General features: G+C 37.4%; 2 protein-coding genes across 2 annotated transcripts; one reads left to right on the top strand and one right to left on the bottom strand.

Moving 5' to 3' along the window:
* Positions 1 to 4,069: 4,069 nt before the first annotated feature.
* Positions 4,070 to 7,819, bottom strand: LOC147487398 (uncharacterized). Its single transcript, XM_086574024.1, has 5 exons — positions 7,701 to 7,819; positions 7,308 to 7,619; positions 7,090 to 7,209; positions 5,161 to 5,254; positions 4,070 to 4,210 (listed from the first exon to the last, which is right to left on the bottom strand). Exons 1-5 carry the CDS (start codon positions 7,817 to 7,819, stop codon positions 4,070 to 4,072), a joined length of 786 nt encoding a protein of 261 aa, XP_086430150.1.
* A 4,718-nt stretch (positions 7,820 to 12,537) lies between these two features.
* Positions 12,538 to 14,824, top strand: LOC147487397 (protein NUCLEAR FUSION DEFECTIVE 4-like). The gene has a single exon (XM_086572672.1). It carries the CDS (start codon positions 12,898 to 12,900, stop codon positions 14,635 to 14,637), a length of 1,740 nt encoding a protein of 579 aa, XP_086428798.1. The 5' UTR covers positions 12,538 to 12,897; the 3' UTR covers positions 14,638 to 14,824.
* Positions 14,825 to 15,068: the final 244 nt, after the last annotated feature.

Raw genomic sequence — 15,068 nt, 5'->3', positions numbered from 1 at the left:
ATGAAACATAAAAAACCACAAAATAACTTCACTAAAAATCCAACAATTTTTTCCTTATATTCTTAAGAGTAATTAGTCTAGCAAAAAACATAAAAAACCACAAAATAACTTCACTAAAAATCCATCATGAAGTACAAAAGTCAACCAAGTACAACCCTAGCTACTATATATCCAGCCAATAGTACGTTTGGACCAAAATAAAAAAAATCCCCGTGATGTCGAAACTGATCGTGCATATGCAGCCCTACAATATTTAGCCCAGCCTCCTTGATCATCAATTCTGCAAAAACAAAAGGGATACACATGAAAGAGGGGGAATTAGCCATCTGTTAGACAATTAAATGGAAGAAGAAGATTAACTTTCGAAATGTCTATGAAACAAAGTTCTGTAGATCAGTGGTTTACAAGGCACAAGTAGAAAAGAAACATCCATAGACAAGAAAGCATGTTTACATACCTGACTTATACCGCCTTCGCAAAATTGGCCATTTGTTACCATATATCTTCTGAGCCTACACATACCAATCAATGATTAGATTGTAGCCATGTCCAACATGTATCAAGCCATGAACAGAAAAAAAAATAATAAGATATATAAACTAGTGGCTTTAACTCATATTCCCTTTCTTTGCTCGAGAGCATTTGGTCCCCTGTACAAAGCTTACATTAGAACCAACACACATTCTGAATGATAATCAATAGGGTGATATCTAGTGCAAAATGAAGAAATGAATTTCTCAAAATTCAGATATGTTGCCCAAAAAAATAATGCCCCAGTTTAACTTTTATATATTCAAATTTCAAAAATGCATCCACTAGAAGGCAAAAGAACATAGGCATCAGTGCATCACATATGAAAAAAGAATTTGAATTACCAATAATTAAGTCGAGACATAAGAGGATTATTCTAACGTCTCTAAACAGTCCAAGTCGTCTGACAAAATAAGACCAAAATATAGTGATCATGATATAGTGATCATGATAAAGAAGGTAATGATCATGATAAAGAGCTACTTGCCTTAAAGAGTTAAAGGAATGAGATATCAAAAACAAGCCTCATTTGAGCTAGTGTTGCTTAAGTTCAGTGCCATTCCACCTGAGCTACTTGCCATATATGTGTGTGTGATAAAACTTCAACATCCTCACTACTTAAAAAAATTCTAAAAAAGAAAGTAGTTGCCTAGCATAGTGCAAGCCCAAGGTAGACAACTGCTTCCTGTGGACCAAGATCCCCATCCATGAGAATCCAACGCCCATGAAAATCCCTTATGTGTAGACCTGGTCTATCTGACTTGACAATAGTTATCAAGTTTTTATTAGCTTGATGTTCATGGTCAGAAAACATAGCCAAATGTCCATCTTCTTGTGCTGCTAGACTATGGTGTTGTGCTCCCTGATATGGTGATGGTCTCAAATGACAGCAAACTAACAAGACTGAAGAAGAAATTTCCTGAACTTTAAGGGGCACATTATAAAGTATTCCCGTGAAGCAGACAGACCTGACAATTCGATGCATACTTCTTAACAAAAAGGATAAACATGAAAGAGGGGGAATTGATAAAACTTAAAATAGGATTAGACATATAAACAGGAAACAAGCAAGGGACATATGACAAAGGACAGGACAGATGACAAGTTAAGGATTGGCTTACTTAATTGGAAGAAAGACGCGAACGAGTTGTAGTCATCTCCAAGAGCTTTTGCATTAGTCGTGCGTCCATGTCCGCATCTCGTGCATTGAATTGTCTCTTCATCTCATCCATTTCATGTTGCCTTTGCTCATCTTTATCCTGTGCTTGCCTCCTCATCTCTTCAATCTCACGTTGTCTTTCCTCCTCCTTTTCTTCCGCTACTCTTTTCATTTCAACCACCTGGTTTTCCAAGTCATTCACCCGATTGTCCGAAGATAATCGGGAGCCAAAGTAGTTGGTTGGTGTTACACCTCGTCCCCTCAACCTCACACGTCCATGCCGCTCTGGAGGCATCACTTCCCTATAAATCTCATTTGTGAGAGGTAGTTGTGTCCCATGTTCATCTCTACCTGCTAGGTGATTCATTTTCTCCTACATATTCCAGGAAAAAGATACACATACTATATTAAATACAACCGAGTAGGATATTCAAGTTGAAGCAATTACTAAGATCAAACTGATACATACAATGTAATCTCTTGATTGACCATCAAGAGCGTCATGCATTTTTTAACTTGTGTGAGTCCTCACAAAAAGATCTCCGAGGGAAGGGGGTGCTCCATGCTCCTCACTCTAACCAAACATAAAGAAATTTACTAATTATTACTAATCTAATTCAATACCATATTAGGAATATAAAAATAATAAGCATGCGTACCATTATCTCTTCAAACTGAGGAAAACTTATTCTTCCAGCAGCGTGCTTCGCTATTTGCTTAGCACGATTAGCCTTGTTACGTTCAGAAATGGCCTACACATAATACATAATGCATACGAATTGAACTTAGTTAGTATTGTACTATGTAAAAATATATAAGTTAAATGTTACACTTTCTCTTACTTGCTGCTCCGGAGTATCCCAAAACTCCACAAGCTGAACCCACTCTTGTTATGATAGTTGGTGTGGCCTATGGCTTACACGCTCTTCATATGTGGTGTAGGGGGTATAAAATTTCCTTTTCCATTTACTCTTTTTGTTTCTGAATTCGTCTAAGGAAATTGGACCCAAAGTGGGCTCTTTCCGGGTCTCATCAAGTTCCCATGAATCCTAAAATGAGAGACAAAAAGCTTAAGCAATGCTGCATTATGTATATACTACGAGGAATCATATTTCTACTAAGAAATGAAACAAACAATGTTTTTCTATTAACAAGTATGTGCAGCAACTCCAAAAGTCCATACCTTAATGTTATCCCATAACCACTGTTTGTGGCCTACATCTTGGAGTTCCTAATTTTTTGTCCAGTTAAATCAACGTGACGTTGCCATTAATACTCCAATAGATTCAGAGAACAAGCTTGGATGTTTTCGAGGCCCCACTGGTTGTTTGTCTTTCCATAGCAATTCCAACTTTGAGCCATTTGGTTGGTCAAATACCTTAGGAAGGGTAGACGTGCCTCTAACCCACGTTCCAGCTGTCCACATATGCCCCACATTAATTACACGTCAAGCAATAATGAAATTGATCGAAGGTCAACGTAAATTTAAACTTACCGCCACCACTCGATCTTTTTTGAGTCGTTTTACCATTGCACTGTCTAAATCGTCACAAAAAGCAATTCGTCAAATTAAATCCATCAAGGAAGACAGTAGAAACTGATATATATATATGACATTGTTTAGTGATACCATCTTGAATTGTTAGTAAAAAGTTACAAAAAAAAGGTCACTACTGAAAAATATTTGTATATATATGACATCATAGGTGACAAGAAACAAAGCAAACTAAAATCACATAATAACCACTCCCAAAACAAAAAACAACATAAAAAAATGCAAACTACATATAATCTTCGTCACTGTAATCAATGATGTCTTCATCACAATCACTATCATTGATGAAGTCTTCATCAACGTCAACGACATCTTCATCAACAGTATTTGCAACAACTTCTACTCCATCAATCTCACTCCTAGTCCAACCGTTAATGTCGTGTGTGTTGTCAACTATGTTATCTACATCTTGTTGCATGCAAGACATATTATCTTGAGTCGGCTCAACTACTGAACCCATATCATACAAGTCCCTTGGAAGAGTCTTCAACACAACTCGTCAATTATCGTCCAAATTATCCTGGAGATAAAAAAACCTGTTCAGCTTGAGATGCTAGAATAAATGGTTCATTTGTAGCTAAGCTTCGTGTAAAGTTCAGAGTAGTGAAACCATATTCATCTACTTTTATTCCTGCGTGAGTCATAACATCCCACCAATCACATTTGAACATAAGCACTCTATTCTCATTGCAATAATGCAACTCAACTATGTTATTCAGCACACCATAATAACCAACACTACCAGTCACCAGATTCATGTCTTTCGCATTTGCAAAGCTCGATGTTTCTACCGATACAAAAACTCCACTATTCTGAGTTTTTCTTCAAGACTCACGAACTTTTGTGTGAAATCTATACCCACTTGCAATACAACCCATGAAACAGGAAGCAAATCGACTGGGACCATATGCTAAACTAAGAAGTTGCTCGCTGACCAACTCCCCATCCTTTTTCATTTGTTGGACCTATTCAAATAAGAAGAAATAAAGTTAATATACGCATGGATACATCTTATTAGTTTAATACCTATACATATTTGACTTTGAATTAAAAGAATGTTGAACTGCTAGATGGTACATCGACTTGAAAGAATAAAGCAAAATAAGAAGAGGAGCAGTCCAACTAAAAATCCTAACAGGGGGGGGGTGGGGGTGTTGCAGAAAATTTATAACATATGTTTTACTAATAATTTACAAAAATATATAGGATGCCCCGTCACTGGTGAGAGGTGGTGCAGTGAAGACAGTTGATCACGATATAGTAGGGTATGTCTGCTCCAGTCGATGACCTACCGTTTGCTTTGCTAAGCAATACGCCTAAGAGAAAAAAGATAGGTGGTGCCCCTCTTCTCCGCATGTGGTGCTCTTCTTTGAACCTAAATGGATGGAGGTTAGGAACCAATACAATATGGTGCTGAATGCTGAAAGGTTGAACCAGGGGATTGAATCAGCTATATGTTTGAAACAAATGTGGATCCGAGGTCTTGGCCTACGAAAAATTCAGCTCCAACTTTCAAGCAGAGTTCCAATTGAAGCCAAGAAAACAAACTCATAAATATTAATATGTTTCAGATACTGGGCCACCGACCTCGAAAAAAATATTAGTGAACTTTCACAGAGGTGACTGTTTTACTAAGTCGATTTTAAGAACCTATAGTTAATGAAGCATGAAATGAAGCAAGCATTATTAAAATTTTGTACAAGCTGACCAACAATAAATCTGATTCCCCCCTCCTTCCTTACAAAAGAAAGTATGTTGATACAAGAAAATGAAGTTTTCTAGACAAGTACAGATGAGGTTGGTATTTTGATTTTTCTCATCTCACATGCTAGTAAGAGTGTAAGACAGTGAGCAACTCGTCTCACGAGCTAGTAAGACGGTTAGCAAAGCTTACTGGGACCTAATTCTCATTAACCATTGCAAGTAAAGCTGAAGTGACTCTGAAATTCGCATGCGAAAAGATCCTTCTCAAAATAGTGTCGCCAACAGACTGATAAACATAAACACACCTTTTATCAAAAATAAATAACATAAATGCACCACACGAAAGTAGTTCTACAGAAAACCAATAAATCAAAGTCGAACAATATAAATGTAATAGGAACTCAAAATCAATCAGTTAATGCAAATTCAAGATAATTTTTTCATATTTCAGCCATATAGTTTAACAATCTCTTACAAGGGAAAACTATGAGAACCACAACTGATTAAAAGTTTACTTGAAAAAAACGTTAAATATCCATAAAAAAACATAGATAACCACCTCACCTCATCTTCGATGAACTACAACAACAACAAGAAACTCCCACCTCTGATTACAATAAACTTAAATCTCATTCAGTAAAGAATCATTCCTTGCGACCTTCAAACCCGGAACACATAAGCTTCTTCTCCCTCTTTGCAATTTTCTCTGCATCTTCTTATCATTTTAGCTCTCGGCCAATATTCCCGCACCTTTTTTCAGCTGTTTTTTCAATCCTAACTTTATCTCTACTCTCAACTCTCACCTTCCTAAACACTTTTTGCCATTCTTTATTTATTTTTCTCATTAATAATTAGCATTGGAAGAAGCGGTTGTTAACCGGAATTTAAGCTATCAAGAAGCAGTTCAATAACTGGAGTGCTTTTTAAGCTAAATAACTATGAGAAGTCTATTTAGAAAATTCTCAATGTTCAATCTGCAGGTATATCGCACCATCAATTGAGTTAATTCAATCACCCATTTCCTCGGCTTTCTGTGTGGAACACCCTCACCGAGATGTCTAATAGTAGGCTACTTTAAGCAATATTAAGCAATGCATATATATGAAATAAATATGGACGAATAATGGAAATGGATGGAAGCTAGCAGTTATGATCTTAGGATGGGGTTGAAAGCTAAGATGACCATTAAATCCTCAATCTTCGCCTCACAATATCCCATTCCAATACTGTTATGCTCTTCTTTGAACCTGCTAAGCTAACATATGTTTTACTAATAATTTACAGAAATATATAGGATTCCCCGTCACTAATGAGAGGTGGTGCAGTGAAGACAGTTGATCACGATATAGCAAGGTCTGACGATTCTGGTGCGACAACACCCCCCGACCTAGGGCCGGTTTAAGTCGCTGACTTGAGTGCTCAGTTGCACCTAAAGACTTATGGTCACTCGTATCCGCCTACCCGCCGGTAAGGCTCCCAAAATCTTGGGGCTTCCTGGCCTGTATAGGTTGTCAATCTATACAGACATAGCTGGAGGTGATCAAGAAGCGGGAGGATCTCAACTTAAAAACTTAGACTGCTAGTAATGAACCACGTCTTTCGTATTCATTCCTAACGTCAGGGGCTGCAGTGTACAAATAACTCTGCAAAATCTACATAGACAAACAGACTACCTAGCAATAACAGCCCGCTATGCTATACAGCCTAAAGGTTACATAGAGAAGACCCCACGCAAACGGTTGGCTCCTAGCCAACTCCTGCTTGTCAGAATACAAGTGTAATCACTACATTGCCGGTATCGAAACCGACAGACTGCTCCCCTTTCTTCCTCCCTATAATGCACTACCGGTATCGAAACCGAAACCGACAGAAGCGACTTCCTGATGGCACCTACTTCAAGCTTATCCTTATCAGTCTAACTCTCCTTTCTGTCTGTCACTGATCTACACTACTTGACTTGCGACTTGAGCTAGCAGACTGAGCTTTAGCTTGAGCGAGGCAAACATTAACAGCATCTTGAATTAATGATCGATATTTATTAATAAATAAATAAATAAAAACTACATTAACAACATCTATTTTACTAATAATTTACAGAAATATACATAAACTGATATACGTACACAATCTAACTACGTACATACAACTAACACTTACTTGATTTTCAAACCATTTACCAAATCGTTCATTATGAATACGGTCCACACTCCTAGCACTTGACCGCCGCCCGAGCTCATCCCTAATCACTTGTTTGTGCTTCCTATACAAAATATTGTTTCATTTATAATGAGTATATATGACAGGTTTATAAATAAAATTTCTTTTAATAAATGAACGATTTCAATAAGGTGGACTTACTCAACAAACGGTACCACTTCCTCACAATTGATTAGCACATACAAACGAGCTTGTTCCCACTCATCTTCTATTATAGTCCGAAACGTTCCTTTCCCTAAAGCATGACTGTTTCCTGAAAATATAGAAAACTTTCCATCTGGTCCAACAACTTGGATCTCTTCATTCCTCCCTGGCCGGTTGAACTTAGTCTCAATCCCATCATTTAAGTATCTTGAGCAGAAAGTTAAACATTCATCAGCAAGATACCCTTCAGCAATAGATCCCTCTGGTCTGCTTTTATTACGAACATACTTCTTCAAGGTGTATAAGTACCTGAATAAATATAAAATATAAACAAAATTTTAACAAAATACATACAAGTGAGTAACCATTCCTATTATCTTATATACTGACCTTTCAATTGGGTACATCCAACGATAGTACACGGGTCCAGTGAGCTTAGCTTGACCAGCTAAATGAATAGGCAAGTGCACCATAACATCAAAAAATGATGGAGGAAAGATCATTTCCATTTTACATAGTGTGACAGCAATCTGATGCTCAAGACGTTCCAACTCTGCAACCCATAATACTTTCGAACATAATTGCTTGTAGAAATTAGAGAGCTCAACAAGAACTAATGTAACTTCCTTAGGTAAGATTCCACGTATTGCAACTGGAAGAAGTTGTTGCATTAGAACATGCCAATCATGGCTTTTTAGGCCAGGTACTTTGCATTCTTTCACTTGAACATGACGCGAGATATTTGATGAAAAATTATCTGGAACTTTAATACCTTTCAAGAATTGGCAAAGCTTTCTCTTCTCAGTCAAGGACAAGGTATAGGGCGCAGGGGGGATATAGTATTTGTTACCCTCTTTAGCTATTGGATGAAGTGACTTTCGCATACCCATTAACACCAAATCTTGCCTTGACTTCAAGTTATCCTTTGATTTCTTCTCTAAATTCAGCAATGTCCCAAGCCAGCTCTCACCGTTGTTCTTTTCAATGTGCATGACATCTAGATTATGAAGTACACGAAGGTGTTTCCAATAAGGGAGATCAAAAAATGCACTGATCTTCTTCCAATTATGTGGTAGATAATTATCATCTCGACTTCTCTTCTGCCCAACCTTATCATACTCTGCCTTACCAAATGTGATTTGGTCGTACCCATCTAATTGAGCAAGAACATCACTTCCAGTAAAGGGACTTGGGGCAACTCCCATTTCATTATTGTTATCAAAAGAACTTTTATTCTTTCGATATCTATGATCAAGTGGCAAGAATTTACGGCTTCCCATATAACAAAACTTTTTCCCATTTTGCAACCATTTTGAGCAAGTCTCCTCATGGCATGAGGGACATGCAAGTTTTCCTTTAGTGCTCCATCCAGACAAATTAGCAAATGCTGGGAAGTCATTAATAGTCCACAAGACAGCTGCATGCATTTTAAAATTTTGTTTTGAAGAAGCATCATACGTCTCAACTCCCTTTTCCCACAACTCCTTTAACTCATCAATTAATGGTTGCAAGTACACGTCAATGTTATTTCCAGGACTGCTAGGGCCAGGAATTAGCAATGCCATGAAAAGAAAAGGTTGCTTCATACACATCCATGGCGGCAGATTATACGGAATGCATACAACAGGCCAAGTGCTATGAATAGAACTAAGACTACCGAAAGGATTGAAACCATCACTAGCGATACCGAGTCTAACATTGCGAGATTCTAAACCAAATGAAGGATATCTTATGTCTAGACTTTTCCATTCCTTGGAATCAGCTGGATGCCTCAAAGCACCATCTTTTGTACGATCATCTGCATGCCATCTCATATCTTTAGAAGTTTTTTAGCACATAAATAATCTTTGAAGTCTTGGCTTTATGGGAAAGTATCGCAAAACGTTAGCAACCTTTTTCTTAGGTTTTGCATATGAACTAACTCCGTTCTCTGTACACTCCAATGAAGTCATGATCCATCTTGACTCACCACATATATCACATTTATCCTTGTCCATGACCAGTTTATTATCCTTCCAATACAACATACAATCATTTGGACATGCATCTATCTTAATGCACTCCATCCCAAGATCCCAAAGTTGTTTTTTTTATTCATAATGATTCTTGGGCATATTGATGTCATCTGGAAGTGAATCATTCAATACCTCAAGCAACACGTCGAACGAATGATTACTCCAGCCATTAAGACACTTTACATGAAGCAATCGTACTAGGAAAGACAATTTTGAACTCTTAGTACATCCCGGGTACAAGGGTGTATCTGCTTCCTTCAACAACTTGTAAAACTTTTGTGCTTCTTCATTTGGCTCATCCGTACGAGTGTCGCTGGAACTAGACTCATTTGAATTCAGACCAGGTGGTATGTCATTGTCTATACCAACCATGTTCTGAAATCCTAATGCATTTTGCAACATTGCATGCATATCATCACCCTCATTGGACTCGGTATTCACCTGCCCACTCTCCCCATGCTTTGTCCAACGCACATAACTCCGTAGTATACCCCGATTCTTTATATGATGTTCCACTACATTTTTAGGCCATATCAAAAGATTAATGCATCTAACACATGGGCAGTAAATCTCACCACTGAGTTCCTCGACTCGATTATTCCAAGCAAACTCAATAAATTTCTCACAACCAAGTATATACCTATGACTACATTTTCCCACAGTCGGATCCATCCAACTTTTATCCATTAAGTAGCCAGTACCGAACAAGAACTACATGAAAAAAAATAAATAAGACAATAGCTTGTTCACCAAGAATATCATATCCTACATTAAGTAACAACAAAAAAAATGCTTAGGCACAGGAAAATGATCAAACACAAGAACTCATAAAGATGGCAAGAACAGGACCACTACCTAATCAGTAAACCAAAACACTAGAAAAGGTTCTTATTATTACATGTTCTAATTCCTTATATCCTCTTCTCTTTAACCAAATCCCAAAACCTATTGAAAAGTTGGTTTCTACTAATAATCGATTTGAATAAAGAATATACTCAAAAATCTATTCAATGAACTGAAAAAGCCTCACAAATTCAATTATGTAAAGGCTTGGTACTTGCTATTTTTCTTTCTCAGGCACTCGCATTCATGGCGAGGTGAGATCGGGGGTGAACTAATATCTAGGCGTCCTGGTACATACGTCGTTTTCTAACAAACTAATAGACAACATCAGTTAAGCATGTGATAACCATAAACATACCTAAGTACCTAACCAATACTCAACTAAAGTGAGTGAGCACTAGAAGTAACAAGAAAGTAGATTTAACTATCATAACCCAAGAAGCTAGATTTCACACCACCAAACCAACAACCACAAAAGAAATCATTCCATTTAGGACAAAATGACATTATGCTACTGAAATTTTCTAAATATGCCATCAACACCTAGACGCCTAGATGGTATAGTATAAAAATTATGTTAGACAACAAGCTACACAAATAACACAATGATATAAATTAATTATGTAACTTACTCTAACAAAGAAACTAGCTGGATTCCTCTCTATTGTTCAGTGCCCAAACACACAACATTTGGATAATAGAATTTCAGTTGGACTCAAAACCAATTGAGGCCCCAAAAAAGGACTGAATGTCTATGAAGTTTGATAATAGGAAGCTTACCAGACAAGCTAGTTTAACATAGATGCTCTACTTAAGGATAATAATCATAATATACAAGAGCCAAAAATACTAAGATATTCTAGAGGTGATAGAAGTTCAGAATGCACCATCTCTGCCTAACCGGAACAATTGACGTTAGTACTAATAGTAAAGAAATTAAAGATAAAAACAATTCAACATTCGAGCACTATGCAAAAGTGATAAAATTGACACAAAGCAAGGATATATGAATAGCTAAGGGTTCTTTCCTAAAAAAATGTACTTGAGCGCAAACGAAATCGCAAAGAACAAAGAGCAAAACGATATAGATATAATTCTCATCTAAATGACCGACATCAATTTAAATATAACTAGCATGCAATCACTCACACTTGCTGACATTAACCCAACTTCATTAAACATTCAAAGTATATAATTATGATCTAGGCATACAATTTGTACAAACATAACTAAATTAAACTTTCCAATTTGACAACAAAAATCATCTATATAGAAAAACGAATATAGGAGGGTTAAAAATCATCTACAACAAGCTAATCTAATAATATAAATGCACAAGGTATGAACTTTACCCGCTAATCAAATAAAGGCTAAAGTTTTAAACTTACAAAGTCATACTTTTTACCCACATATAACATAGAAAGGATTAGAAACTCATATATACATCCAGTTTATGGAAAGATTGAATGTTACATATCTACAAACACAGTAAACAAAGGGATCTATATAAGACTGCAAGTTAATTTAATTACTTTTTCTACATGATTTAGATTTGAAATAATGAACCACAAAACAATTTTTCTTAGGACTTTCTAATAATTTATTATATTCAATACCCAAAACATCAATTAAGAATTGTTAACAGGAAACAAAGAATTATTATACCTGAGAAGCAACGAAGAAGGATGCAGAAGTGAAGGAGCCGGAAGCAGTGAAGGAGTTTCGGGGTTCAATTATGATTTCTATTTTTGTTATATTTCAGAAGTTTTGGGGTTCAATTTTTTCACCAAAATAAAAGGAGGGAAAGAATAAAACAGACCGCGGGAATGTGTTTTCTTCACGTTTTTTTTCTTTCAAAAAATAAATATTGCTAACTTAAAAAGCTTCTTGCCACCATCGTCACAAAATGCCCACTTGAAGTCGCGGCCAATACCCACTCGTGGCAAAAGGTATGACTTAAAGCCACGGTCAAATTGAATTGGTTGCAAGAAAGCAGCTTTTTTGTCACGGAAAGGCACAGTCGAGGCAAAAGGGAACCTCTTGCCACCAATTCTATTTGTCATGGCAAAAAGTGGGAACTAGCCACGACCACACTGGCCGAGGCAAAATGTTGAACGCTAAAAGTCACTTTTTTAGTAGTTGTATATGTATATATATTCCGTTAATCAGGCTTCCAATATATCAGAGGATGTAAATTTTTTAGGCATCCAAATTCCAAGATACACATTGCTCAGAAAGGCAGCAGCAATACATTTTCGGAAATGGGACTAACAACCAAAGCCGTGGACACCATTATCCATTCATTTTACATTATCTTCATACGATGCTGTTATTGACTAAATTTGTTCATGCAATCTCAGCCAAACGCTTAATTTGGTTATTATTAGCCCATGCTAATCGCATTCTGCTCACCCACCCCTATATAATGGGATACCACCAAAGTCACCTTTCATTTTTTTCTCCCCCATGCATATCATGTATGCAATTCAATTCTCATGATATCCAAACACAACGCATTCCAGAGTATATATATCTTTATCTTTTTTCGTTTACTTTTGAAGCAGTTCCCTTCTCGTACACATTTTTGTTTTAAATAGTCATTTAACCGCATAAGTTTGGATCAATGAACATTTCCCATCTAGCTTCGTTCTAATCCGCAACGCTTTGTAGCTTCCCTTCACGTGTCTGACTCTATTCATATTTCCTAATTGCACAAACATATTACAGCAATGACTAGTGGTGGTGGTGGCGGCCCCGGTATGGAGGTAGGAAGTTTTGTAGCACATCTGTTCAAAGGCCGTTGGTTCATGGTCTTTGCGTCATTCCTTATAATGTCCATGGCAGGTGCAACTTATCTCTTTGGAGTATATTCCAAAGAAATAAAAAAGACCCTCAATTACAACCAGGAAACTCTTAATTTGATAGGCTTCTTTAAGGACTTAGGTGCCAGTATAGGTGTTTTATCTGGTCTAATAGGTGAGGTTACACCACCATGGTTTGTCCTCACCGTTGGAGCTGCATTGAACTTTACAGGATACTTCATGATATGGCTTGCAGTAACCGGCAGAATACCCAAACCACAGGTGTGGCATATGTGCCTCTACATTTGCCTTGGTGCTAATTCTCAGAATTTTGCCAATACTGGTTCACTTGTTACTTGCGTAAAGAATTTCCCTATGAGCCGAGGCATTATGTTGGGTCTTTTGAAGGGGTTTGTTGGCCTTAGTGGTGCTATCTTGACGCAACTTTACCTCGCTATCTATGGTAATGACGCCAAATCTCTCATCCTCCTCATTGGCTGGCTCCCTGCTTTTGTTTCACTCTTCTTTGTCTATACGATTAGAACATTGAAGGTCGTTATGCAACCGAACGAGAGGAATGTCTTTTATAAGTTCCTCTATGTATCACTCGCACTAGCTACGTTTCTCATGGTTGTCACTATAACTCAAAAACATGTCAAATTCACCCATGTAGGCTACATTGTAACGTCGACGGTTGTGTGTGTCCTGTTATTTCTCCCTCTAGTCGTATCAGTCAAAGAAGAATTTTCTTTATGGAACCTCAAGAAACAACAAACTAGTTACCCAGCTAAAGTAGTTGTGGTAGGACATCCAGATATGCAATCAAAACCAGCACCATTGCCGCATCACGAATCCACCCAATTAAAAGAGAGAGCCAAAACTCCTTGCTTTGCTAGCATGTTCAGAAGGCCAGATAGAGGTGAAGATTACACAATCTTACAGGCTCTTTTTAGCATTGATATGTTGATTATCTTCTCTGCTACCTTCTGTGGACTTGGTACTAGCCTAACAGCTATAGATAATTTAGGACAAATTGGAGAGTCAATGGGATATGATACTCTTACTGTCAGCACATTTACGTCGCTTGTAAGTATTTGGAATTACTGTGGAAGAGTCTTTGCTGGATTTGTCTCTGAGACCCTTGTATCGGAAAAAGGATTTCCCCGTCCCCTTATGATGACAATTTTTCTTGTCTTATCCTGTATCAGTTACCTCCTCATTGCCTTCCCAATTCCAGGTTCTCTCTACTTCTCTTCCATCCTCATGGGCTTCTCTTATGGTGCGCAATTAACATTGCTTTTTACCATCATATCTGAGTTGTTTGGCCTAAAGTATTATGCAACATTGTTCAATTGTGGCCAATTAGCGAGCCCTGTCGGATCTTATGTATTCAATGTGAAGGTTACTGGGGTCCTTTATGACAAAGAGGCATTGAAGCAACACGCACTTAAAGGAATTCTTGCTAAAGCAGGGCATGATGTGACCTGCATGGGGAAGCAATGTTTCAGAGTATCATTCATAGTACTAGCTACTGCAGCAGGCGTTGGTGCTCTTGTTTCCTTCATTTTAGTTTTGAGAACGCGCGCGTATTACAAAAGTGACATCTATAAGAAGTTCAAAGAAGAGGCAAAGGAAGCAGAAAAAGAAATGGCTGAGCACCAGGGCTGATGAGAGTGACTGAGTGGATGAAACAGGCCTGAGAATCCAAACTCGGAGAGTAAAAGGAAAACAAAGTGCTCTGATCATTGTAATATTCAAAATTTTCTTTCCTGTAGGAGATACTCTCTGCTTTTTGTGTTTTTCTTGTGTATGTAAAAAAAAAAAAACCCCATATATATATTCTTGTGTATTTCATGTGGAGTATACGTTCTGTGGCTGCATTGTTTGACGTACTCCATTGCAGAGTTTGTTTTTCCACATTTCATCAAAGGTACCTTCATTGAGCTTCGCTCGATATATGTTGCATTTGTTATAGATGCTTCAGATTGATTTTTGTAGGTCATGACAAGCTGCCGTGGGCGTAAATGCCCTGCCACTGAATTTCCGTTAAATGTTTGTCAGGCATGGCTCCTAATTAAGTTGCTGATATGAAGTATGGT

This window comes from Coptis chinensis, chromosome 7 (assembly GCF_015680905.1).
Source record: "Coptis chinensis isolate HL-2020 chromosome 7, ASM1568090v1, whole genome shotgun sequence".
NCBI lineage: Eukaryota > Viridiplantae > Streptophyta > Magnoliopsida > Ranunculales > Ranunculaceae > Coptis > Coptis chinensis.
Note: the sequence above shows the minus strand (reverse complement) of the source record. Positions and strands in the feature narration are given on the sequence as shown.